A 27,847-nucleotide genomic window follows, 5' to 3' on the forward strand; every position below is an offset into this window, starting at 1 on the left:
GTGTCATGTTGGCAGATCACCTTAACGATCTGCCTTTGCACAATGTCCCTCAACCTCTTCTCTCTCCAGAAACACATGGACTTGGGCAATAGGAATCGTTAGACGAGAAAACGACCAGGGTCCATCTAGGTCACCTTCTTCCATCCTGGTAGTCACATGATACAACGATAATGGAGTTGTCGACTAATCACAGCAATCAACCTCCATCAATGAGTCTCCAACAGACCCAGAAATGAGACGAGGAAAACCCCCAGTGGTGGAGAGCTTTGGGAACCATGTGCCCAATTTTGGGTCCATGGTTGGGTGGGGGACGCGTGGGTGGGGGGGGAGTGTGTGGGGGGGCTGCGGGTGCGGGGGGTGGCGGATGGGGGATGTGGGGGAACGGGGTGGGGGGCAGGTGTGCAGGGCGTACCCCCTGTGCCTGAATGATGAGGTCTGAGGCGCCCCCAATAGTGGGCCTCGGGCCTCACTTCCAGCGAGCAGGCGGAGGGTCAGTGACGATTGGGCCCATACCGGCATCGTGCTTTTTTGACCCAAATTGCATCTTGTTAACGTCAGTGGCCTCTCCTTGAACTTTCTGCTCACCGGCCGGGTGACTGCAGGGAACGCGGGTTAGCACCATCAGTAGCACAGTGATGTCATCGACCACACGCTGACTAATTTTATACTCTGTCTCCAGAATGAGTAAACAAGCTAATAAATGCACCATAAAGAGTTCAGATACAGTGTCATTTACATAAATAGCAGAGTGTTCAGTCCAGAATGTTCTAGAAACTGACTATTTCCTGCCCCAAAAGAAATACAACGCTCATTTAAAGGTGTTTGCTGGTACCAGGATGTCATCATGGATTCAAACTGTGGTGACCCTCCCCCCAATTCTTTGCTTAAATTGTGATAATATTAAAGATTAAAATGATAAGAATTTTTCCACAGGACTCTTCAGTCCAATCTCAGTGGGCAGCACTCTCACTGCTAAATCAGAAGGTCATGGGTTCAAGTCTCACTCCAGAGACTCGGGCACGTCACTTACGCTGACACTCCCAGTGCCAGTACTGAGGGAGCGCTGCACTGTCGGAGGTGAGGTCTTTCGGAGGAGACATTAAACTGAGGCCCCGCCTGCCATAAAAGATCCCATGGCCACTCTTCGAAGATATACCGCACCGGAGTGTTGGCCTAGATTTTATGCTCAAACCTCTGGAGTGGGGCTTAAACCCATGACCTCTGAGGCGAGAGTGTTACCCACTGAGCCAATGGCTAACGCCAAAGCTCTGATTGGGCCCAACAACCCTCAGTCCCTCCCTCCAAATGATTTGATTGATTCTAATTTCCTGCATTACAACAGTGACTACACTTTAAAAAGTACTTCTTTGGCTGTAAAGCACTTTGGGACATCCTGAGGTTGTGAAAGGTGCTATATAAATACAAATCTTTCTTTCCTTACGGTGGCTACAGATGAGTTTGTCTGTGCAGGAGCTGCCAGATGTTTACTCGTTGGCTGTAACTTGAATGTTTGGGCACAAGTTGTCCCATCAAGTATTGAGTCATTACCTCTATAATCCAACCATGTCATTCTTCCCAATCCACACTTTTCATTGGCTGGCAAGTTTCCTTTAAAGCTGCCTGTCACCCAATGAAATTCGAATTTAAAGAAAACCAGTTGCTCTCCCTTTCCAGAGTGGTCGGTTTCAGCGGGGAGACAGAAGAATGACCGAGTAAAAGATTTTGAACGTGGAGAAGTGGGAAAAAGGGGATGAGAGCAGGAGTAAAATTGAAATTTTAAAAAAAATGTAGAGGAAGAGAGAACAGGTGTCTTAGATTTTAAATGTTTCATTTTGTATTATGGGGGCCCCTATTTTAGTGAGAAAAGAAAAACTTGTATTTAAATAACATCCCATCACATCGTCAGGACATCCTGTCACGACCAGAGTTGCCTTTGAAGTGTCGTCACTTGTAATGTAGGGAATGCAGCAACCAATTTGCCCCGCAGCAAGGCCCCACAAACAGCGATGAGGTAAAACGACCAGATAAATTTGACGGCGATGGTCGAGGGAGGAACGGTGTCGAGAACTGCCCAGCTCTTCTTCGAATAGTGGCTGCGGGATCTCTCACGTCCACCTGAACCCGAGCCGGGGCCTCGGCTTAACGTCTCATCCGAAAGTCTTAAGTCGCAACGAGAGAATGGTGCGTGACTTTGGTGTGGGTGGGGAGGGAAAAAAGGATGTAATTAGACTTTTTAACAATCCCACAAATGAGAGTAAGAGTTGTAACGGAGCAGCAGTGATAGATATTGGCCAATAGTGATGAGAAAATATGATCTAGGCCTGTCGTTGCTAATGTAACAATCCCTTTACCCATTCATAGTTTTTTTTCCTTTCACATGTCTCTACATCACAAAGTGTGTAGCCTTGTGCTATAAATATTCTGTGCCCTGACTGAAATATGCTATTATCCCTTTCTGTAAAAAGGCCCTTCAGCCTGTTTATTCCTAACATGAATCAGTGCACACATTATTATAGAAAATAGTACACTTCTTTACAGAAAACCTTCAGTTCGACCCCAAGAATTTTCTCTACGTGCTGCCAGCACCATTATGCTTCCCTCAGCCCGGATTTTTTAAATGGATTTCTCTCCATTCATGTGCTGGAGAAAGGATTATATCGACAGAGATTTCTCTAACAGCTTAAATAAATCTATGGATTTCTATGGTGGTTGAAAGACAGAAAATAAGTTCAAGGTTAACACGAGCTCTTTTAAGTTGTGCCATTTCTTAAGATAATTACCACTGGGAAGCCTCAAATTCCATAAGAATTATTCCTTTTCTGAGCAATTAAGCCAGGGGTGAGGATGCCCAGAGATAGTCTTTATCTCCCTGCCTCTCTGATGTGGGTCCAGAGGGGATCGAGTGCTTTTGTAAACTGGGGCAATGGGGATTGGACGTGGGAGAGTGACTATTGGGGAAGTGATGGTCTGTGGGAAATCCAAATGTCACTTTGTTTCTTCTTTCAAATTAAAATCTATTAATTGTGAAGTTTAAAACTGCGTAAGGTTAACCAGAATGTAAAAGTTTTGTTTGGTTTCTTGGCAAACATACCTCTCCCCTTCCCCCTCCTCTCCCCTACACCCTCCTCTCCCCCTCCACCCCCTACCTCCTCCTCTCTACCCCTCAATCTTCCCCTCCCTCTGCACCTTTAAAGGTATTTCATTGGTTGTGTTTTCTGAGGCTGTGATAATGCAATTGTCATAAATGCAAATTGTTCCTTTACCTGTCTGCTCAACACAGGCCATAATAATCCCTTCTCTCCAGAAACACATCCAGATGTTGCTCTTGTGTGTTAACATAAAGAAAACATCTTTTACTAAACAAGGAAGGTTTAGAATGATGGTTTAGTACCAGGATCTTTGATACTTTACACGGAGGAGGTCGATGGCAGGGTGGAGGTGGTTAGTGGGCCTATTTATGCTGCAATGACTTTCTGTGGTCATTTATTTTACAACTTTACCCCTTTGCGTGTTCCATGTAAATTCTCTTTTTATTCCTAATTTGCTTGCTTTGTTTCTCTGGATTGCTGCAGTGATCATTATAAGGGTTGCCAACCCTCCAGGATTGCCCTGGAGTCTCCAGGAATTAAAGACTAATCTCCAGGACACTGCTGCCAGCAAAAAAACCCAGGAGAAAAATCACAGAGGTGTTTAACTAAATTGTGTGTGTTTTGGGTTTTTTCCCATTTTCTTCGAACACTTTTGTTTATTAGTTATAAAAATATTGGAAATGGGAAAAAAGGCCGTTTGACTGAAAGTCAAGTATCGTCCAATCGGGCAGCGAAGAGTCTGTTCACTTTCCGATTGGCCGTAGGAAGGCGGGCACTGCGAGGATGGACATGTCGGGCAACCAATGGCAGGAGTGTGGGGGGCGGGTCGGTTGGAGGCGTGAGGTCATGTGATGACACTTCCCGGAATATGTCCAAGCAGAGTTGGCGACCCCAGATCATTGTCTCATTGAAATTGTGTTAATTTTGTTTTCCACAGTATCACTTCACAATTAACTTTGGCCATGACGCTCAGAAGGCGCTGGAGCTGAGGACAGAGGATATGAAGGATTGTGACGACTGGGTGGCAGCAATCAGTCACGCAAGGTAGGATTAGGCTCGAATATTCCAATGTTCTCCTGGCCGGTCTCCCATCTCCCACCCTCCGTAAACTTGAGCTCATCCAAAACTCTGCTGCCCGTATCCTAACTCGCACCAAGTCCTGTTCACCCATCACCCCCTCTGTGCTCGCATTGGTTCCCGGTCTGGCAATGCCTTGATTTTAAAATTCTCATCCTTATGTTCAAATCCCTCCATGGCCCTCGCCCCCTCCCTATCTCTGTAAACTCCTCCAGCCCTACAACCCTCCGAGATCTCTGCACTCCTCCAATTCTGGCCTCTTGCGCATCCCCGATTTCCATCGCTCCACCATTGGCGGCCGTGCCTTCGGCTGCCTGGGTCCTAAACTCTGGAATTCCCTCCCTAAACCTCTCCGCCTCTCTCTCCTCCTTTAAGATGCTCCTTAAAACATAACTCTTTGACCAAGCTTTTGGTCACCTGTCCTAATATCTCCTTAAGTGGCTCGTTGTCAAATTCTTTTTGATAATCGCTCCTGTGAAGCGCCTTGGGAAGTTTTACTGCATTAAAGGTGCGAAATAAATGCAAGTTGTTGTGTTGAGGTTTCATGTCATTCCTCACAGAGCGCGCCAGCACCAAGAAGTGTTGGCTGACCATTTGTTCACCAGCACGCAATGGGAATGGGGTTGAACCACATCTGTCCACAGGGGTGGGGGGGAGGAGAGAACAGCTGGTCCTGAGGACAATCCCACAAACTTTCTGGGGAGGGGGGAACACTTGCTCAAAGTGTCATTGGGCTTGGAGCAATGAATGAGAAACCGAGCAGGATTGGAGGGAACAATGGAGGAGATCGCACCCTCATTAACAAGAAACAACGGCTGGCAAATTCCATCACTTTCTTGGCCATGTTGATAATTAAATGAGAGCAACATCAGGGAGGCTGATCAGAGGAGTTGGTGGGCCTGACATCGTGTGTCATGTAGCATTTTTCCCAAATTTCTCCCCTCCCATCCTTTTCATAGAATCATAGAATGATACAGAAGGAGGCCATTCGACCCATCGTGTCTGTGCCGGCTCTTTGAAAGAACTATCCAATTGGTCCCACTTCCCTGCTCTTCCCCCATAGCCCTGCAAATTTTTCTCCTTCAAGTATTTATCCAATTCCCTTTTGAAAGTCACTTTTGAATCCTCATGTTGCCTCTGGTTCTTTTGCCAATTGCCTTAATGTTCTACATCCAGCAGATACGTTCAACCCATCCAGTACCTCGGCCAAGAAGCCACTGTCCATGTTTGGCAGGGCTATTCAAGCACTGGAAGCATCACGGTCAATCTCCGATCCTGCCCTCACTCAATTAGAGCACCAGCTGAGATGAGGCACACAGTGGGGTTGGAACCTGTGATCTACACTAGGCAGTGATTTTGCCTCCTGGGCAGTTTGAAATGTGTAGTAAAACTGACCTATGGAACTCTACTCAATTTCCCATGGATTCAAGAGGTCAAGAGAAATGTTAGTGCTCCAATGAAAGGCGTCCTCCCACTCCACATTGAGCGTAAGGTGCAAAGACATCCACCATTACCTTCTTGCAACAACTAGTGTTTGGTAACAACTCATGCCTCATCCCAGGAACAAATATGAAAAAAAAAAGCAGTCGAACTGGATTTTTTTGAGTGAGGACGGGATCGTGCTCAGATGTGATAGCTACCACAGTCGAATAGGCTGCCAGCACACTCTCTCTCAAGGGCTCACTCATTCAGAAGGGCACCTTAGCTGAGGTACTAGAGGGCTGCTCTCGTTCAAAGAGGCTGTGAGGGTGGCTGGTTTACTAATTTACTTGGGGAGCATTGACACCATCGCTTTGAGACTGAGGTTCAGCTTCATCGCAGGGGCAGAATGGAAGGAGCTTTACCCCTGCCTCTGACTCATGCTAAACTGATCCTAATGTGCTTGATACTAATAAAAAGCACAAAAAAAACAGTTCAAGTCTTTTGTCCTGAGCACTTCACTCAAGCCTTTTCCAATTTTCGTTTCAACAGTTTCACACCAGACTGAACCTCTCAACAGACATTAAACACACAGAGAGAAAATGGCACAGAAATGAGCACTCCAACAGTGTGAGGCTCTGATAGGTTTAGGCTGCAAGGCCCTTGACTTGCAACGGGCCTACTTTTGGGACCTGGCCTTGATGGCCTTTGGTTTCCATGGCTACTAAAAGCCTTTCTGGACACTGCTAGTCCTATCTGCCAAATAATTGGCCACTCGAGCATATAAAGTATATTCCACAAGGAGAAACTACGTTGATCTTAAGGAATAACTTTAACCCTGTGCGTCAGTCAACCCTCTGCGTGACTAATAAACCTTTGGCTGAAGCTAAATTTGGTGCTTCTCACCTCTGGTCCGACGTACGTGATTGAACAAACTCTTAAATGTATTGAAAATGAAATATTGAGGTGAACTCTCGGGATATTGTAGAGGTTTCAAATGGCTACTTTTTCTTGAGATGTGGGTGTGACTGGCAAGGCCGGCATTTATTGCCCATCTCTAGTTGCCCTGAGAAGGTGGTGGTGAGCCGCCGCCTTGAACTGTTCGATAAAACTGGCTTGCTAGGCCAGCTCAGAGGGCAGTAAAGAGTCAATCGTGTTGGTGTGGGACTGGAGTCACCTATAGGCCCAGACCTTCCCTGAAACCCTGACTGAAGGTCACCTGGGCAACGTATCGGAGGGTAACCATGGGGCTGTACTGCAGCAGGGGAAGGGAGTAAATCATGAAACAAAGACACTTTATCGAGAATCAGTGAGAGCAATCCAGCAGGTGGCAGGAAGATTGCAACATATGGGTCATTAATGTGCCAACACTGTCTGTATGAGGTTTATAATTAGCACAATTAATATTTGTGTGAATTTGATTGCTAGCCGGAGAGGATCTGTGAATGCAGCAAACAGTAGGTGTAAATGACAGCAGAGAGTGAGGATGGCAGTGTTGTAATGAGGTGACGTGTTGCTCCACACATTTGTGTCTTGATATTCGTACGCTGTGTTAGAAAATAATTGTCGTTTTAGCACAACGTAGGGATTGCTGAACGAGAAAAGACTACGGTCCATTGAGTTCACCTTCTACCAGCCTGGTCATCACATGATACAACAAGAATGGAGTTATTCACCAATCAATCTCCATCAATTGGTCTACAACAGGGTCGACTAGGCCTATATTCACTTGAGTTTACAAGAATGAGAGGTGATCTCATCGAAACATATAAAATTCTAACAGGACTAGACAGACTAGATGCAGGGAGGATGTTCCCGATGGCTGGGGAGTCCAGAACCAGGGGTCACAGTCTCAGGATACGGGGAATGCCATTTAGAACCGAGATGAGGAGAAATTTCTTCACTCAGAGGGTGGTGAACCTGTGGAATTCTCTACCACAGAAGGCAGTGGAGGCCAAGTCATTAGATGTATTCAAGAAGGAGAGAGATATATTTCTTAATGTTAAAGGGATCAAGTGATATGGGGAAAAAGCGGGAACAGGGTACTGAGTTAGACGATCAGCCATGATCATTTTGAATGGTGGAGCAGGCCCGAAGGGCTGAATGGCCTACTCTTGCTCCTATTTTCTATGTTTCTATGTAACAGACCCAGACATGAGATGAGGAAAACTCCGAGTGGGGAGACCTCATGTCTGGGTCTGTTGTAGACTAATTGATGGAGATTGATTGCTATAATTAGTCAACATTTTCATTCTCGTTGTATCATGTGATGATTAGGGTGGCAGAAGGCGAACTCGATGGACAGTGGTCATTTTTGACCATTCCTATGGTCCTATGTAGCCATTCAGTCGCCTCTATTTGAGATCAGAAACCAAGCCCCACCTTCACTATTAATCGATCTGTTAACAGCCGTGTTCTTGGAACAGTTACAGGAATCTCGCGACAGAACATGAGTCCCTGATGCAGAAATACCTGCACCTGTTGCAGATCGTAGAGACTGAAAAAACAGTCGCTAAACGACTCCGACATCAAATCGAAGACCAAGAGATTGAAGTGGAGCGACTAAAGGCTGAGGTAAGCCAAGATACAGACCGGGCTTTGTGTTTCCTTCTGTGCTCATTACATTTCATTCCCTACATTGCAACAGTGAGGACACTTCAAAAGTACCTTCATTGGGACGTCCTGAGTGGAGGCCAAGTCACTGAATATATTTAAGAAAGAGCTAGATAGATTTCTAGACCCAAAAGGCCTTAAGGGATATGGGGAGAGAGCGGGAATATTGTATTGAGATAGAGGATCAGCCATGATCATTTTGAATGGCGGAGCAGGCTCGAAGGGCCGAATGGCCTACTCCTGCTCCTATTTTCTATGTTTCTATATAAATGCAAGTCTTTCTTTCATTTGATGTGAGGGATATCACTACTGGGAAGTGCCCTGTAAAGGTTATTATTTGAGGGAATTATTTGAGGCACTGAGTAGAATGGAAAAACTGCCTTATTTACTTGGTTTCTTCAATAATCCTTAATCTCAGTGGGGAATTGTGTAAAACAGGAGTTCAATCAGGAGTCTCACTGCTGACCTTTGTACAGTGAACCCTGTTGGAAAGTTCACATATGGGGATGTTGGGCGAGAGCAGAATTAGGCTCAACTGTGATGTCCCCCACTGTCAAATAGCTCGCCAATACTCAGTGTCCGGACTCACACATGAAGGATCTCCACTTGATGGAGATACCAGAACACAATCCCTCGCCAAGGAACAATGGGGTAAATCCAGTGATCTCGCACTCTCCTTGCGGAGCCCAGCTGGGTCGGAGAAGGGGTTACTGCACTCTGGGGTCTATTCTCAGACCGTCACCCTCCTCGAGGGTGGCCCCCCCGCTGAGAGCTCGGGAGCACTGAATTTACCTCAGTACTTGTAGCGTGAGTGTCAGCGCTTCAGGAGAGCAGTGGAGAAACTGCAAGGAAACATTTTTAGTTTATCTTTTACTCGTTAATACCTATAAGAAAACAGAGAAGTTTGGGCCATGAGAAGGCCATTCAGCCCCATCAAACCCACTCCATCCCGTGTCCAGGCCAATATTTATCCCTCAACCAACATCATTAAAACAGATTCTCTGGTCATTATCTCATTGCTGTTTGTGGGATCTTGCTGTGCACAAATTGGCTGCCGTGTTTCCTACATTACAACAGTGACTACAAATTGGCTGTAAAGCACTTTGGGATGTCCTGCGGTTGTGAAAGGTGCTATATAAATGCAAGTCTTTTCTTTTCTTTCTTTATGATGATTATTTTATAATGGGCTTTTCCCCTAACCCCACCCCTAATCTCAACCCCCCCCACATATTGATCCTCCAGTTAAAGGAACACTGGACCGCAGAGGTCGCTGATATTAGGGTAGAAATTCTTACCCCCTTTGTATGACATTCCTCAGTAGTGCAGTGGTGATGCTATTGGAAAAGGAACCCAGAGGCCGTGAGTTCAAATCCCACCATTAACCCGTTGTGAAATTGAAAAATGGCCACGAAAGCTGCTGGATCGTCATAAAAGCCCAGCCTGTTCATTAATGTCCCTCAGGGAAGGGAACCTGCCATCCTTCCCCTGTCTGGCCTACATGTGACTTCAGTCAGCGATAGGTAAACAGCTCTTGACTCCCTGGTCCACACTTCCTTTGAGTTCAGCTCAATACCAGCTCTGAATTTACCTTTCCTTCTTTCTCCTTTAACAGATTGCTTCACTGCTTAAAAACAACGAACGCATCCAATTATCACAGCCCGTGGCTCAGAACGATGACGATGTTGATATAAGGAAAATCAAAAAGGTAAGGCAGTTATTGAGACAGCTGGTTTTGAGATGTCTGTGATTTTAACATGTTCCCTCCCCTCTGGTTGAACACCAGTGTGTAGCACCTCAGCAAGCTCCATGTTGCACCAGTGCAGATTGGTGCCAATGATTCCCACAGTCCTGGTGGCATCCATGCCACTAGAAGGAGGCATTGAGCAAAGGACCTCCCAGGGATGGAGGGAAGGTCGGGGGGAAATCCATGGTCCCGGTGAGGACACTCGCACATCTCCAAACAACATGGATGGTGGAAGTTTGGGAGCGATCTCCAGCTCACATAGTGCATGATGTCCAAACACTGGGAGAAGGAGAAAAAAGCATTTTTAAAAGTCACCATTATCTAAATAAAGTGCTTGTTAGGAGTCATATCTCACTTGTAAAATTCTTATATTGGACCACTTTTAGGATTCGTTAAAATCTAAGATTGAAGAAATATATTTATTAAGGTTTACCACAACTCTACAGACCTGAAACCTACAAACTGCTGCTTGCAGATTGACTGACTTGTTCAATATGGATCGAACCAGTTGCTTAATTGTTGCATTGTCAAAAATGTCAAGGCACTGTCTATTAATGTAGTGACTCAAACTGGTAGAAACCAGTGACCCTTAATGAAGTGAGGAGGGGTCTCTGCCCACGTTCTCACTTTTAGTACAGGGGACCGTGCAGCACCCGGGCCGTGTCCATGCAGCGCCCGGGCCGTGTCCATGCAGTGACCGGGGCCGTGTCCGCAGCGCCCGGGCCGTGTCCATGCAGTGACCGGGCCGTGTCCGCAGTGACCGGGGCCGTGTCCGCAGCACCCGGGCCATGTCCATGCAGTGACCGGGCCGTGTCCATGCAGTGACCGGGGCCGTGTCCATGCAGTGACCGGCCGTGTCCATGCAGTGACCGGGGCCGTGTCCATGCAGTGACCGGGCCGTGTCCATGCAGTGACCGGGGCCGTGTCCATGCAGTGACCGGGGCCGTGTCCATGCAGCGCCCGGGGCCGTGTCCATGCATTGCCCGGGCCGTGTCCATGCAGTGACCGCATCCACTCCTCTGTTTGGAGTTTCCTGCCAAACATCAATTCTTCCATTGCCACAAGCTGCCAAATCTTCACTTTAATTTGAACAAGTTCCCTGATTCTTATTGCTGCAGCTTCTCTTTCTAGGAGAGAGGGGGAGGGGTTTGTTACTGTCCAATGCCATTCTGCTGGCCTTCATAAAACAGGACACTTAATAAAATAAGGGAACATCCACAAATACATGTAATATTTAATTACGCCATTAACCCTGCACCATCCATTTGTTTGATTACTCCTCTGCGAAGCAGACATTTGTCTGGTTTAAAAGCATTGTGTAAATGCAAGTTGTTGTAGCCGATGCCCCACATTATCCACCCTGACGTAGCCACCAGCCTAGTCCTCCGATCCCCGGGGATCGAGGTTTTTTTGCTTTTTTCCCGTCCGACAGAGTAACGGCTCGAGTGAGGAGGGATGGCTGACTCTGTGCTGTTGCCCCCACTAATAGGTCCAGAGCTTCTTGCGGGGATGGCTGTGCAGGAGGAAATGGAAGACCATCATTCAGGATTACATCCGATCCCCTCACGCAGAGAGCATGAGGAAGAGGAACCAAGTGGTGTTCAGCATGCTGGAGGCTGAAGCTGAGTACGTCCAGCAGCTCCACATCCTCGTTAACTGCTTCCTCCGGCCGCTACGGATGGCCGCCAGCTCCAAAAAGCCTCCGATTGCCCATGATGACGTCAGCAGCATATTTCTAAACAGGTATTCCTGCCTCAGCCCATCTGCTGCTGAAACCCTCACCCGTGCCTTTGTTACCTCCAGACTCGACTATTCCAATGTTCTCCTGGCCGGTCTCCCATCTCCCACCCTCCGTAAACTTGAGCTCATCCAAAACTCTGCTGTCCCGTATCCTAACTCGCACCAAGTCCCGTTCACCCATCACCCCCTGTGCTCACTGACCTACATTGGCTCCCGGTCTAGCAACACCTCGATTTTAAAATTCTCATCCTTGTTCTCAAATCCCTCCATGGCCTCGCCCCTCCCTATTGCTGTAACCTCCTCCAGCCCTACAACCCTCCGAGATCTCTGCGCTCCTCCAATTCTGGCCTCTTGCGCATCCCCGATTTTAATCGCTCCGCCATTGGCGGCCGTGCCTTCAGCTGCCTGGGCCCTAAGCTCTGGAATTCCCTCCCTAAACCTCCCCGCCTCTCTCTCCTCCTTTAAGACGCTCCTTAAAACCTACCTCTTTGACCAAGCTTTTGATCACCTGTCCTAATATCTCCTTATGTGGCTCAGTGTCAAATTTTATTTGATAATCGTCCCAGTGAAGCACCTTGGGACGTTTTACTACGTTAAAGGCGCTATATAAATGCAAGTTGCTGTTGTTGTAACATTTACGAAAGCACCTTAAGACTTTGAAACATTTTGAATGGACGTTGACTGCACTTTAAAGTAATTCTTTATTTGTGAAATGCTTTTGGATATCTCTGAGACACGTGATTCAGCATTCTATAAATTCACATTCTTTCTCCTCCTTTACATTTACATTTTGTCTCTCCTACAGTGAAACAATCATGTTTTTGCACCAAATATTTTATCAAGGACTCAAAGCTCGAGTTTCCAGTTGGCCCACATTAGTATTAGGTAAAGTATGATGACCACATTCTTAATTTTATTCAGAGGCTCCCCAGTGTTAAGTCGTATAATGTGCTATTTCATAAGGGCACGAAAGTTATAACGTTTAATGCACAGTGTATTATTCCGCTGTTAAGATGGATCTGTGCCCCTTTAAGAGTAGAAAGTCAAATTGTTGTTAAGTAAACAAAGCTTCACTTCAATCAGAGTTCAATTGCTCTTCTAACTGAAAATCTGCATCCAGGGTGAAATGTCTGGCTGTTTCACTTTTTGATAAGGTACAATTAAGAGACTCAGAGTATCTGGTTAGTGCAGTTCCACAGGGGATGTGTTGGGGCTGCTTGTAAAATCACAGAATCATAAACAGGTTACAGTATGGAAGGAGGCCATTCGGCCCATCGAGTCCACGCCGGCTCTATGGAAGAGCAATCCAGCTAGTCCCTCTCCTCCACACTTTCCCAGTAGCCCTGCAGTTTTTTTCCTTTCAAGTACTTATCCAGTTCCCTTTTGAAGGCCATGATTGAATCTGCCTCCACCACCCCCTCGGGCAGTGCATTCCAGATCATAACCACTCGCTGCGTAAAAAAGTTTTTCCTCATGTCACCTTTGGTTCTTTTGCCAATCACCTTAAATCTAGGTCCTTGACCCTTCCACCAATGGGAACAGTTTCTCTCTATCTACTCTGTCTAGACTCTTCATGATTTTGAACACCTCGATCAAATCTCCTCGCAACCTTCTCTCTTCCAAAGAGAACAACCCCAGCTTCTCCAGTCTCTCCACGTAACTAAAGTCCCTCATCCCTGGGATCATTCTAGTAAATCTCTTCTGCACCCTCTCTAAGGCCTTCACATCTTTCCTGAAATGTGGTGCCCAGAACTGGACACAATACTCCAGTTGTGGCCGAACCAGTGTTTTATAAAGTTTCATCATGACTTATTTACTATATATAAAAATGATCGGGACTGAAGGAATAATATTGAAATTTGCCAATTACACCACATTTTGGGGGATGACAAATTGTGATCAGGACTGTAAAAAAATTGCAGTAGGACAGAGAGAGGTGAGCGGGGTGGGCAGACAGGTGGCGTAAATATAAAGTAATACATTTGGAAAGAAAGAATCGGGGAAGAAAGTAAACTTTAAATGGAGTGGAGGATCGGAGGGATCTTTCTGTGCACATACATAGGTCATTGGGTGAAACTAGAACTAGGGGGCATAATCTTAGAATAAGGGGCTGCTCTTTCAAAACTGAGATGAGGAGAAACTTCTTCACTCAGAGGGTGGTAGGTCTGTGGAATTTGCTGCCCCAGGAAGCTGTGGAAGCTACATCATTAAATAAATTTAAAACAGAAATAGACAGTTTCCTAGAAGTAAAGGGAATTAGGGGTTACGGGGAGCGGGCAGGAAATTGGACATGAATTTAGATTTTAGGTTAGGATCAGATCAGCCATGATCTTATTGAATGGCGGAGCAGGCTCGAGGGGCCGATTGGCCTACTCCTGCTCCTATTTCTTATGTTCTTATGTTCATTGCAGATTGCAGTGCAAGTAGATACAGCCGTGAATAAAAAAAATGGAATTCTTGTTTTTGTATCTAGAAGCACAGGATACAAAAACAAAGAGATAATGTTGATACCAGACCTTAGTTAGGCCGCAGTTGCAGAGTATGTGTATAGTTTTGGGCCCCCATTATAGGAAGGCGGTGAAAGTAATGGAAAAGCCGCAGTGTAAATTCACTGGGATGTTATCGGGGATGAGCAGTTATAAAGAGGCACCTGAGAAGTGAGGGATTTGTTCACTGAAGTTAAGAGATTAACCCTTCAAGATTAAGAAGGGTTATGATAAGGTAATCAGTGATAAATTGTTTCCATTGGTTTAGAAGACAATAATAAGGAGGGACAAAGTCAAAGTAATCAGAGAGAGAGAGACTAGAAAGACATGTCTTCTCACAGATGGTGGTTAGAATGTGGAATTCTCTGCTACAAATTGTTGATGAAGCCAAGTATAGAACTTGGGATCTTCCTGCTCTGTGTGGCTCTGTTCAATACCAGGCAGGAGTGCTGCACTGTCGGAGGGTCAGTACTGAGGGAGCGCTGCACTGTCGGAGGGTCAGTACTGAGGGAGCGCTGCACTGTCGGAGGGTCAGTACTGAGGGAGCGCTGCACTGTCGGAGGGTCAGTACTGAGGGAGCGCTGCACTGTCGGAGGGTCAGTACTGAGGGAGCGCTGCACTGTCGGAGGGTCAGTACTGAGGGAGCGCTGCACTGTCGGAGGGTCAGTACTGAGGGAGCGCCGTACTTTAGGAAGGGCAGTACTGAGGGAGTGCCGCACTGTCGGAGGGTCAGTACAGATGGAGCGCCGCACTGTCGGAGGGTCAGTACTGAGGGAACGCTGCACTGTCGGAGGGTCAGTACTGAGGGAATGCTGCACTGTCGGAGGGTCAGTACTGAGGGAGCGCTGCACTGTCGGAGGGTCAGTACTGAGGGAATGCCGCACTGTCTTGGAGGGGCAGTACTGAGGGAGCGCCACACTGTCGGAGGGTCAGTACTGAGGGAGCGCCGCACTGTCGGAGGGACAGTACTGAGGGAGCGCCACACTGTCGGAGGGTCAGTACTGAGGGAGTGCCGCACTGTCGGAGGGTAAGTACTGAGGGAGCGCCGCACTGTCGGAGGGACAGTACTGAGGGAGCGCCACACTGTCGGCGGGTCAGTACTGAGGGAGTGCCGCACTTTTGGAGGGTCAGTACTGAGGGAGCGCCACACTGTCGGAGGGTCGGTACTGAGGGAGCGCCGCACTTTTGGAGGGTCAGTACTGAGGGAGTGCCACACTGTCGGAGGGTCAGTACTGAGGGAGCACCACACTGTCGGAGGTGCTGTCTGTCAGAGGAGATGTTAAACTGAGGCCCCGTCTGCCCTCTCAGGTGGACATAAAAGATTCCATGGCACTATTCGAAAAAGAAAAGAGGAGTTCTCTCTGGTGTCCTGGCTAACATTTTCCCTCAACCAACATCACTTAAACAGATGATCTGGTCATTATATTAATGCTGTTTGTGGGATCTTGCTGTGCGCAAATTGGCTGCCACGTTTCCTACATTACAACAGTGACTACACTTCAAAAAGTACATCATTGGCTGTAAAGTGTTTTGGGATGTCCTGAGGTCATGAAAGGGGCAATATAAATACAAGTCTTTCTTTCTTTTCTTTACCAACTCAACGATAAGAGTCTTTTCATCTGCTGTATGTATGTTTACAAACAGTAAAGTGAGGTTTAGCCCCTCCACACCTAGTGCTCTCCGTACTCTTGTGGAAATGATGAGAGTTGTCGGTGATGCCTAAACCAAGTTGTTGACCCTGCTTGTTGTGAACCTTTCTGCAGCTGATCTGTTTGACATTCTGCTTCCAATGCTGAACATCTACCAGGAGTTTGTGAGGAATCACCAGTACAGCCTGCAGATCCTGGCCAGCTGCAAGCAGAACAGAGACTTTGATAAACTTCTAAAACAATACGAAGCGAAGCCAGACTGCGAAGAGAGGACTCTGGAGACGTTCCTGACCTACCCAATGTTTCAGGTGACGTGACAGCCTTAGGGTCTGGGCTGGGTCATAGCACTAACTAGGGTAGTGTTGACATGGTAATGGTCCTGTCCTGGTAGATAGCGGTCCACTGCTCAGGCGGATCTGTGTTTGACCAGGGCCTATATTTTTAAGGCCACTAAGTCTAACTGGGCCAGAGCAGATTGTGACCTCCTACCTGCTCTGTGGAAATAGTTGAGTGTTTCAAATAGTGAGCCATTTCTGTTGCTCGGAGATGTTTGTCTCTAGATTGGCCGTTGCTTGTAAATTATGGGCTTCGCTCCTTGGAGAGAAGCCAGGTTATCAGGGTCAGAAGAAACCAGTAGGCTGTGACTGGCTTTCTGTCTCTTTTTTGTGATTTTTTTTTAAGGTACTAATTGTTGATTGGTTTGATTGTTGCTATCCTATCAAAATGATAGATGAGCCAATCAGGTGCAAGTCCGACTTACATTCGTGACATTTACAAGTGTGACCAGAGTGAGACTTTGAGGTGCGACACAACGATTGGACGGATGACTTTTATTAAATGTGTAGATCTGACAGGGTTATAGTGATAGAACTGCACTGTTGGCAACTTCACTGCTAGAAGTGCCAATTAAGGAGTCCAGCTCCTTTTAGGATCATTTGCACAGTTCATATCATATGGCCAGCAACAGTTTATGTAACTATCTCAAAAAGGAAGGCTAACTCGATGAGTGACAAAGTTCCCCTGCATTTAAGGGGAAGCTAGATAAACACATGAGGGAGAAAGGAATAGAAGGAATAGATAGGGTAAGATGAAGAGGGGCGGGAGGAGGCTCGTGTGGAGCATAAACGCCGGCATAGACCTGTTGGGCCGAATGGCCTGTTTCTGTGCTGTAAATTCTATGTAATTCTATGTAAAAGCCCTGAACCAGTTAAGGTCAACCTTGTAAACAAGGACAACCTCAACTCTTTCAACGATATCGATCCACTTCCACCTGATCCGCAGGTTGCATCCTCGAGACCATTTGATCATCAAAATGGAGAATGTTTATACCTTGTGTATTGAAGGCAGAGAGAAGGGAGAATGTCCACAGTGTCTACAAATTAAATACCAAGGGGTGAAATTGGTCTTGTGCAGTAACGCAAAGTGGGCGATCGCCAATCGGCAGCGAGTTTTACACCCCGCCCCCCGATTTACACCCCGCCCCCCCGATTTACACCCCGCCCCCCCCGATTTACACCCCGCCCCCCGATTTACACCCTGCCCCCCCCAATTTACACCCCACCCCCCCCGATTTACACCCCCCCGATTTACACCCCCCCCGATTTACACCCCGCCCCCTGATTTACACCCCCCGATTTACATCCCGCCCCCCAATTTACACCCACCCCGATTTACACCCCGTTCCCCGATTTACACCCCCCGATTTACACCCCATCCCCTGATTTACACCCCGCCCCCCGATTTACACCCCGCCCCCAAATTTATACCCGGTCCCCGATTTACACCCCCCCGATTTACACCCCCCCCCCCCCCGATTTACACCCCCCCGATTTACACCCCCCCCCCCCCCCCGATTTACAACCCCCCTGAATTTCCATTGAAGTAATTGGAAAAGAAAATTGTGCGGAGTGTAAAACTCACTGCCGATTCGCCATCGCCTGTTTTACATCATCCCCAAACACCAATTTCAGTGGAGTCTGCTCGGCCACCTCCAAAAACTGGTCTGTCCGTGGAACATCTACTCGTGTATTTGTAAACAAATCCCTGACCTGATTTCTCCGTCTTTCCCCATCAGATCCCCAGGTACATTCTGACCCTACATGAACTGTTGGCCCACACACCTCACGAGCACGTGGAGAGGAAGAGTCTGGAATACGCAAAGTCGAAGCTGGAGGAGCTCTCACGGTTAGTAGCGTTGTAGACCGGTATCGAGCAGTGGTCACCTCTGGTCACCTCTGGTCACCTCTGGCAAGGGCTTGAGATGCCTGTTGTCGATCCTCACATTGAAGTTGAAATGTTTGGTCTTTCTAATGCAACACTCGTCACGTGTTTTGTAAGCTTTTCAATCACCTTGTGGTATTGGTGCTTGTTCCTGCAGCAGAGAATCTGTCCCACTTGTCTTTTTTATTTAGAATTGCAGTTGAAAGCACCAAGACCCATGGTACAAGACACACATAGGTAGAAAAGAATCGGAGAGAAGAGAAAATAAATCACTAAGTAATAGTTGAGTGATGTCAACTTTGGTAGATTGTAGGAGGAAGGGTAAAGGAATGGATGTAAATAGCTCAAAGACCCTGCTGATTGGCTGACTGTTGGTTTGGTGGTTCCACTGTCCTTGACTGTTGTGAGACTGCAGGATGAGTTACCAGGATGTCTTCTTCCGCTGTATTTCTACAACTGGCCACAGGTTTCCCTACCTGGAGGGGTCTCAGGGGGTAACTCACCTTCACCACCTGGGCACTGACTCAGCACAGACCAGGGATCAAACCTGGGACCTACACACTGCCTAAATCAGCTTGACCATCACGGAACACATTTCTAACTTCATCTGGCTGGATTTAATGCCCATTCACCGTGAATTGGTGGAATTTGAGCCCCATCCAGTTGTGAATCTGCGTTCAGATGGCGAGGCTGGAAATGACCCTGTTTATATTCTCCTCAGAATAATGCACGATGAAGTGAGCGAAACAGAAAACATTCGGAAGAACCTGGCCATTGAGCGGATGATTGTGGAGGGATGCGAGATCTTACTGGACACCAGTCAGACGTTTGTACGGCAAGGTAATGAGAGATCATATTCGTCAGTATTCCTCCGAGTGCTTGGTTTGATTCCGTGACAGGCTGATGCTCCCCTCGACCTGCCCCACGTGATCATTTCCATTGGTTGACCGTGTGCCAGTTTATCGCGAGGTTCGAATACCATTGGCGCAATGCCCTTTGTTGCTCTTGTTTAGATGAATTGGATGTTGAAACAACTCATTCATTGGATCACGGGATTCACTTGTATTTTAGTTCTCAAGATCGAAGAATCTGTTCAGACTTTGTTGACTGAAGGTGTCTGCACTCAGATGCACACACAGCGCCTCACAGCCAATGAAGTACTTTTGAAGTGTAGTCACTGTTGAAATGTAGGAAACGTGGCAGCCAATTTGCCCACAGCAAGATCCCACAAACAACAATGAGATAAATGAGTTTTAGTGGTTTTGGTTGAGGGAGGAACGTTAATCAGAACACCGGGAGAATTCCCCTGCTCTTCTTTGGATAGTGGCTGTGGGATCTTTTCCATCCACCTGAGAGGGCAGACAAGGGCCTCGGTTTAACGTCTCATCTGAAAGACGGCACCTCCGACAGTGCAGCACCCCCTCAGTACAATTTTGCTTCACGCCCTTTGTGTGGGATGATGTGCTACGTCATCAGAGGTGACATTCTTCAGGTGAAATGTTAAACTAAAGTCCCATCTACCCGTTTGGGAGGATGTACAGCTGCCACGGGACCGTTTGGGGAAAAAAAGAAACGAGATCCCCAGGTGTTTTAACACATTCCTTCCTCCACCAATATTATCAAACAACAGATTAACTGCTCATTGGCTGTTTGTGGGATCTTGCTGCCCTGGAATGGCTGCTGCACTTGCGTACATAATAGTCACTGCAGTCCAGAAGCGATTCCGTTTGTGAAGGTCTTTGAGAGGTGTTGAGTTGGAAGGTGTTTTATAAATCCAAAAATTACTGTATTTGTATTTTTTTATTGGGGATCCAATGTCACTACAAAACTGCACCTCTGAGATGTTTTATTAAGTGTGGAGTTCCCAGCAGCTGATGCCTCTCATGTTGGAGAGTCACACAATACAAACAGGTTCTGAATGAGCTTCAGGTGTCATTGATTTAGCAGCTTGTGACGGGAGTGGCAGGAAGTTGATATCTCCTTGGCAGTGACATGTTTCTCTTAACTAATCCGCTCAGGCTGGTGACTAACGGATTTCCCCTTTCACCACCAGGGTCCCTTATCCAAGTACCAATGACTGAAAAAGGGAAAATCACACGAAGTCGTTTGGGATCGCTGTCCCTGAAAAAGGAGGGAGAAAAGCAATGCTTTCTGTTCTCCAAACACTTGATAATATGCACCAGGGGATCGGGTGGAAAACTCCATTTAACAAAAGTAGGTATCCCGTTGCGCAGTCCCATTGTGTCCTGCAAATCTGTTGTACTTGAGACTTTAATGGAAGTGTAGAAATAATCCAGCAGATAGTGTTGGAATAAGAGAGAGATAAAATCAAATACAGACAGAAGAGGCCAATCGGCACATCTTAACTCAAAACTTCCATTCCCCCAACATTCAGATTCAGAGAATCATAGAATCGTACAGCACAGAAGGAGGCCATTCGGCCCATCATACCTGCACTGGCTCTGTGAAAGAGCTATCTAATTATTGCCAACCCCCCTCTGCTCTTTCCCCATAGCTCTGCAAAAATTTTTCCCTTTCAATTATTTATCCAATTCCCTTTTGAAAGTTACTATTGAATCTGCTTCCAACACCCTTTCAGGCAGCGCATTCCAGATCAGAACAACTCGCTGCGTAAAAAAAATTCTCCCCATCTCATCTCTGGCTCTTTTACCAAATACCTTAAATCTGTGTCCTCTGGTTACCGACCCTCCTGCCAGTTTCTCCATATTTACTCTATCAAAACCCTTCATGATGTTGAACACCTCGATTAAATCTCCTCTTATCTTTCTCTGCTCTAAGGAGATCAACCCCAGCTTCTCCAGACTATGCACGTAACTGAGGTCCCTCATCCCTGGAACCATTCTAGTAAATCTCCTCGGCACCCTCTCTAGGGCCAAGAACGTTGGAGAAGAATTACCCAGGATGGTTTGACTAGAGACGGAATAAATGTGTTTGTGAAGATTTCCTTCAATCTCCTATTTCTAACTAAATCATTGTCGTGACTGTGATACCAGCCTGAGGAAACCCTCACAACTGCATTTCTGATGTTGCTGTGACCTGACCAATCATTCGGCCCATTCAAAGGTTTCTGTGCCTTTCCCGTGCGATATTCAAGGGTTCGCTCACAATATGTTTCTGTTTTGTTTTTCAGATGCTGTTTGACAGTAAACGTGTGAGTATATCAGAAGCAGCAAAGGACATCCAGTCCTCGGAGGGTTAGGTGTGAAGTGTCTCTGACTAATGTCAGGCTGGTTGGGAGGTTTAAGGGGAATTGAGATTCTGTGACTGAGGTTCTTATCTCCGTATTGTTCGGAATATGTAGAGTTTTTGTGCAAGGATGTCCTTCAGAGGATAGTTTCCCCACTCCCTCATTTATTTTCCTTTCTCTCCTTCTCCCCAGAAGGCACTGACTCTCACTGGGGCTCAGTCCCACAGACCCCGCCCCCCCTTCTCCGGAGGCTCTGACTCACTGGGGTACAGGCCCACTGACCCTTCTCCAGAGGCACTGACTCTCACTGGGGTACAGGCCCACAGACCCCTCTCCAGAGGCACTGACTCTCACTGGGGTACAGGCCCACTGACCCCTCTCTGGAGGCACTGACTCTCACTGGGGTTCAGGCCCACTGACCCTTCTCCAGAGGCGCTGACTCTCACTGGGGTACAGGCCCACTGACCCTTCTCCAGAGGCGCTGACTCTCACTGGGGTACAGGCCCACTGACCCCTCTCTGGAGGCACTGACTCTCACTGGGGTACAGGCCAACTGACCCTTCTCCAGAGGCACTGACTCTCACTGGGGTACAGGCCCAATGACCCCTCTCTGGAGACACTGATTCTCACTGGGGTACGGGCCCACTGACCCTTCTCCAGAGGCACTGACTCTCACTGGGGTACAGGCCCACAGACCCCTCTCCAGAGGCACTGACTCTCACTGGGGTACCGGCCCACAGACCCCTCTCCAGAGGCACTGACTCTCACTGGGGTACAGGCCCACTGACCCTTCTCCAGAGGCACTGACTCTCACTGGGGTACAGGCCTACTGACCCCTCTCTGGAGGCACTGACTCTCACTGGGGTACAGGCCCACAGACCCCTCTCCAGAGGCACTGACTCTCACTGGGGTACAGGCCCACTGACCCCTCTCTGGAGGCACTGACTCTCACTGGGGTACAGGCCCACTGACCCCTCTCTGGAGACACTGACTCTCACTGGGGTACAGGCCCACTGACCCTTCTCCAGAGGCACTGACTCTCACTGGGGTACAGGCCCACAGACCCCGCTCCAGAGGCACTGACTCTCACTGGGGTACAGGCCCACAGACCCCTCTCCAGAGCCACTGACTCTCACTGGGGTACAGGCCCACTGACCCCTCTCTGGAGGCACTGACTCTCACTGGGGTACAGGCCCACTGACCCTTCTCCAGAGGCACTGACTCTCACTGGGGTACAGGCCCACAGACCCCTCTCCAGAGGCACTGACTCTCACTGGGGTACAGGCCCACTGACCCCTCTCTGGAGGCACTGACTCTCACTGGGGTACAGGCCCACTGACCCCTCTCTGGAGACACTGACTCTCACTGGGGTACAGGCCCACTGACCCTTCTCCAGAGGCACTGACTCTCACTGGGGTACAGGCCCACAGACCCCTCTCCAGAGGCACTGACTCTCACTGGGGTACAGGCCCACTGACCCCTCTCTGGAGGCACTGACTCTCACTGGGGTACAGGCCCACTGACCCCTCTCTGGAGACACTGACTCTCACTGGGGTACAGGCCCACTGACCCTTCTCCAGAGGCGCTGACTCTCACTGGGGTACAGGCCCACTGACCCCTCTCTGGAGGCACTGACTCTCACTGGGGTACAGGCCCACTGACCCTTCTCCAGAGGCGCTGACTCTCACTGGGGTACAGGCCCACTGACCCCTCTCTGGAGGCACTGACTCTCACTGGGGTACAGGCCCACTGACCCCTCTCTGGAGGCGCTGACTCTCACTGGGGTACAGGCCCACTGACCCCTCTCTGGAGGCACTGACTCTCACTGGGGTACAGGCCCACTGACCCCTCTCCAGAGGCGCTGACTCTCACTGGGGTTCAGGCCCACTGACCCCTCTCTGGAGGCACTGACTCTCACTGGGGTACAGGCCCACAGACCCCTCTCCAGAGGCACTGACTCTCACTGGGGTACAGGCCCACTGACCCTTCTCCAGAGGCACTGACTCTCACTGGGGTATGGGCCCGACTGCCCCTCCCACCCCTCCTGTGCCGACTCTCTCCGGGTTCAGTTCTCAGATTCCCTCTGGTTCCGTTCCCAAGTGAGTCCAGCGAGGGCAGAACATTCCGCGATACCGTACCACCAGCAGACCGCGCACGTAACGAGCAACTTAACGGAAAACTGTAGACAAAGCTTCGCGTGAGGCCCCACAGAACCTCAGAGAGTTGTACCTGGAGTGCTAGCAGGCTGTTGCGTCATGGCATGCATCACAGTCCAGCCGAAACTTGTATTTACCCACTAAGGGGGGTGAACCTGTCCTGCCACCTTTATAGATTTGTGTACGTAAACCCCAGGTCTCTCTGTTCCTGAACACCCTTTAAAATTGCTCCATTTAGTTTATTTTGCCTCTCCTCATTCTTCCTACCAAAATGCATCACTTCACACTTCTCTGCGTTAAATTTCATCTGCTGTGTGTCTGCCCATTTCACCAATGATGTGGATGTGTGAGGGAGATTAACTCGGGTGTGAGAAGGAGCATTATAATGGATTAAATAGAACTTTGGTTCGCTTGTACTGTGTTTGTGATTACCTTGCAGAATGGAGTACTTTCACTCATTGACTGCACCTTGATGGAGGATCCTGAAGGCACAGAAGATGAGTGTACGTGAAAAATGTTAAGATATTTACAGGGGTGTGTGTGAAGGTGTGGATCATTGGTGTGTCTAGGTGTGTGTGTGTGGGTGCGTGTCATTGGTGTGTGCGTGTTGTTAGTGTGTGTGGGTGCGTGCGCACGTGTGTATGTGTGTGTCTGGTTGGGTGTGTGCGTGTAAGGGTGTGTGTAGGTGTGTGTGCACGTGCACGCATGTATGTGTGTGTAGGTGTGCGCACGTGAGTGTGAGTGAGTGTGAGTGAGTGTGAGTGAGTGTGAGTGAGTGTGTGTGAGTGTGTGTATTAGTACATCACTGCCTGATGCCTAACTTCAAATCCAGGCCAGACATTTGAAGTTAACGGACTCACTCTCTGTTAATTATAAGGACTCGCACATGAACCTGTTTTGAGGCAGTCTCAATCCAGCTCCTAATGGATCCACATCACCAAAGTCCACAAATTGGTGTTAAATTGGCAGTTTCCTCAGAGACAGCTCCCAAACCCACAGCCTCCACCACCTAGAAGGATGAGGGCAGCCTCCAAGTTCCCCTCCAAGTCACACACCGTCCCGACTTGGAAATATATCGCCGTTCCTTCATCGTCGCTGGGTCAAAATCCTGGAACTCCCTTCCTAACAGCACTGTGGGAGAACCTTCACCACACGGACTGCAGCGGTTCGAGAAGAAGGCTCACCACCACCTTCTCAAGGGGCAACTAGAGATGGGCAATAAATGCCGGCCTTGCCAGCGACGCCCACATCCCGAGAATGAATAAAACAAAAGTGATGAGTGAGCAAGCTTACCCACATAGGTCAGACCCTATTAAGGGTGAGACGTTTCTTGAGTGCTGCACTGATTCCCATTTTCATTGCCAAACAGCCAGGAGACATTGCAGAAGTGTGACAAGCACTCCTCGGTCCCTGCACCCCACTATTTTCCCCCCACATCCTTAGGTGTTTCCGTGATTCCGTGAACTTCCAAAGGACGGATGCTGGACCATAATAATATCAGGGAGGGTGAAGATTAGCAGCTCTTTGATGCAGCTTCTCTTGTGATAAGGAGATTGGAAAAGTTGACATTGGGTGGCAGTCCTCTGGAGATGGGGCACATCATGAGGAAGGAGCAGAAGGAGCTTTGCTTTGCCTTTAGCAGTTCTGTATCTGACCTGGGAGTGCTTGATACAAAAAAACTGAGAAGTGTTCCATTCCTGATGAGGACAGTATATTTATCAATAAAATCTGCATTGAGCACTGTCCTCTCAGCTCAGGGATTTGAAGCGTAGAAATATTAGGAATAGGAGGAGGCCATTCAGCTCCTCGAGCCTGTTCCGCCATTCAGTTGGACTATGGCTGACCTGACCCTCAACTCCATTTACCCTCCTATGCTCCATATCCCTGGATACCCTTACCTAACAAAAAACTATTCATCTCAGTCTTGAAAGCGCCAAATCCACAGACTTTTTGGGGGAGAGAGTTCCAGATTTATACTACCATTTGTGTGAAAAAGTGCTTCTTGATTTCACTCTTGAACGGCCTGGCTCTAATTTAAGATTATGTCCCCTACCAGAAGAAATAAGTTTCTCTGTATCGACCCTATCAAATCCTTTCAGCATTTTAAACACCTCGATCGGATCACCCTTTAATCTCAATATGGACTTGAATCCAACCCAGACTAATGGATGGAAACCAGCCTTGAGACATGGCAGGAGTCCAAGGTAAAGAGATGGGTGCTTTTCTCAGGTCGGGCACAAAGCCTGTTTTTTGGGGCAGAGTAGAGGGACCTTTACTTTGCCTCTGGCTATGCATCTGACACTGGATTTGATGAAAGGACAACCCCATAATTCCCCACCTTGAAACCCCATAATTCCCCACCTTGAAACCCCATAAGTCCCCACCTTGAAATCCCATAAGTCCCCACCTTGAAATCCCATAAGTCCCCACCTTGAAATCCCATAAGTCCCCACCTTGAAATCCCATAAGTCCCCACCTTGAAATCCCATAAGTCCCCACCTTGAAATCCCATAAGTCCCCACCTTGAAATCCCATAAGTCCCCACCTTGAAATCCCATAAGTCCCCACCTTGAAACCCCATAAGTCCCCACCTTGAAGAGCATAAAGCTTCACCAAGAATTAAAAATCCATTTCTGATGGTAGTTGCTTGGGGCAAAAGAGATGGGAAACCAATTAAGGCCAGACAGTGCCCCACGGGGAGCCATGGAACCATCAGGGAACTGAGCAACCCAGGGGCCGGGCACTGGGTGTTTAGTCTTTCCTCGGGATGGCGTGTGACTGGGGATGATTCCAACAAAGGGAAGAGGAGAAAGTAAAGGGCCAAACTGGCTACCATGTTGTAAAGCTTCTCGCTTGTTTAAATATGACAGCTCGAGGATCGGGGCAGGACATGGAGCATCTCGACTTCAAAATCGTGGTGGAGCCGAAAGATTCACCTTCGTTCACCATCATCCTGGTGGCATCGTCGCGTCAGGAAAAAGCAGCGTGGACAAGTGACATCAGCCAGGCGAGTGAATTCTCCTTCCTTACTGTGTCCGACTGTAGCCCCAGGAACCCTCCATCTCACGGAGTCAGGGCAGCAAGGGACGGGCAATAAATGCCAGCCTTGCCAGCGATGCCCACATCCCGAGAATGAATAATAACAATAAAGAGCATGACGGCCAATTTTCACACCGCATGTTCCACAGAGAGTTAATGAGATGAACAGCCAGTTCATTGGTGTTGGTTGAGGAAGAGTGTTGGACAATGGCAATGAATAGTGGCGTGGAATCTTTTACATCTGCCAAACTTGCTTTAATGTCTCGTCTGAAAGACGGCACCTCCGGCAATGCAGCACTCCGTCAGTAGTACACTGAATTAGCAAAGAAAAACAAAATGGGAGTATTTGCTCCTTAATTACTTTTTAATTGAGAAGCCTCCATTAAACACCTCCATTAAAATATCAGAGAGAAGAATTTGGTTTGAGTGCATAGTGTTGGAACATAGGAACAGGAGTAGGCCATTCAGCCCCTCAAGCCTGTTCCATAATGTTCAGACGATAACATTGTTGAGAGTAATTTCAATCCTTAGACCTCACTAGAATTGTACACATTGTATTGAATTGTTTCACTTTTTCAGTGCATAGATAACATTCGATGCAATGGTCTGATGATGAATGCATTTGAAGAAAATTCAAAAGTCACAGTTCCTCAGATGATCAAGTAAGTACATTTCTCTGTAATGATCCGTCTGGTTGTGCCACTCATCTCGCTAAAACACTGGGAAGCATACAGCGTTCCCTCTCCCTGCGGGACAAACACAATCGGTCCCTATAACTCCCCGTAGGACCCACAATCTCTCCCTGTCGTACCCAGTGGAATGCAGCTCAATCTCTTCCCGTGATAATCAATCAGATGCACCTTCTCCTATGAGATCCTGGATCATTTGTCCTCACTGCTCTTCGATCAAGTATTCCCGGGTCGCGTATGACATGGGTTTGTGCAAGACCGTTCTTCTGCTACAGTGAGCCGACAACAAGCCACCAATCCCAGTCTTAGATCATAAAATCATACAGCGCAGAAGGAGGCCATTCGGCCCATTGTGCCTGTGCCAGCTGTTTGAAAGAGCTATCCAATTAGCCCCACTCCCCCTGCTCTTTCCCCAGAACTCTGCAGCTTTTTTCCCTTCAAGTATTTATCCAATTCCCTTTTGAAAGTTACTATTGAATCTGCTTCCACCGCCCTTTCGGGCAGCGCATTCCAGATCATAACAACTCGCTGCGTAAATAGCTAACTCCTACTGCATCAGTGTGCCATTTTCCTTTCCTACACCAGCTATCCTCCCGAGAGGTATCATAATGTGGGCAGTTTATACTGTGGTCCAAATGGGAACTGGACTGAGAGAATAGCCAGAGGTGCAACTACATGTAAAGAAAGAGGGAAGTGAGGAGGGGGTCATCAGAGGCAA

General features: G+C 48.0%; 1 protein-coding gene across 4 annotated transcripts in view; it reads left to right on the top strand.

The window, feature by feature from the left end:
- The window catches only part of rasgrf1 (Ras protein specific guanine nucleotide releasing factor 1), a 63,174-nt gene that overhangs the window by 16,665 nt on the left and 18,662 nt on the right, over positions 1-27,847 (top strand). For 2 of the 4 annotated variants that reach the window (XM_067971145.1, XM_067971146.1), the window contains exons 2-14: positions 4,027-4,133; positions 8,012-8,159; positions 9,811-9,903; positions 11,432-11,685; positions 12,488-12,567; positions 15,932-16,125; positions 17,892-18,001; positions 18,759-18,877; positions 20,091-20,251; positions 23,841-23,908; positions 26,080-26,087; positions 26,278-26,408; positions 27,020-27,102. In XM_067971145.1, coding sequence (XP_067827246.1) covers positions 4,027-4,133; positions 8,012-8,159; positions 9,811-9,903; positions 11,432-11,685; positions 12,488-12,567; positions 15,932-16,125; positions 17,892-18,001; positions 18,759-18,877; positions 20,091-20,251; positions 23,841-23,908; positions 26,080-26,087; positions 26,278-26,408; positions 27,020-27,102 — 1,556 coding nt within the window. Of the gene's footprint in view, positions 1-4,026; positions 4,134-8,011; positions 8,160-9,810; positions 9,904-11,431; positions 11,686-12,487; positions 12,568-15,931; positions 16,126-17,891; positions 18,002-18,758; positions 18,878-20,090; positions 20,256-23,456; positions 23,464-23,830; positions 23,909-26,079; positions 26,088-26,271; positions 26,409-27,019; positions 27,103-27,847 lie in introns of all 4 variants that reach the window. The other 2 variants (XM_067971143.1, XM_067971144.1) reach the window with 2 other exon arrangements.

Source organism: Heptranchias perlo, chromosome 34, assembly GCF_035084215.1.
Source record: "Heptranchias perlo isolate sHepPer1 chromosome 34, sHepPer1.hap1, whole genome shotgun sequence".
Classification (NCBI taxonomy): domain Eukaryota; kingdom Metazoa; phylum Chordata; class Chondrichthyes; order Hexanchiformes; family Hexanchidae; genus Heptranchias; species Heptranchias perlo.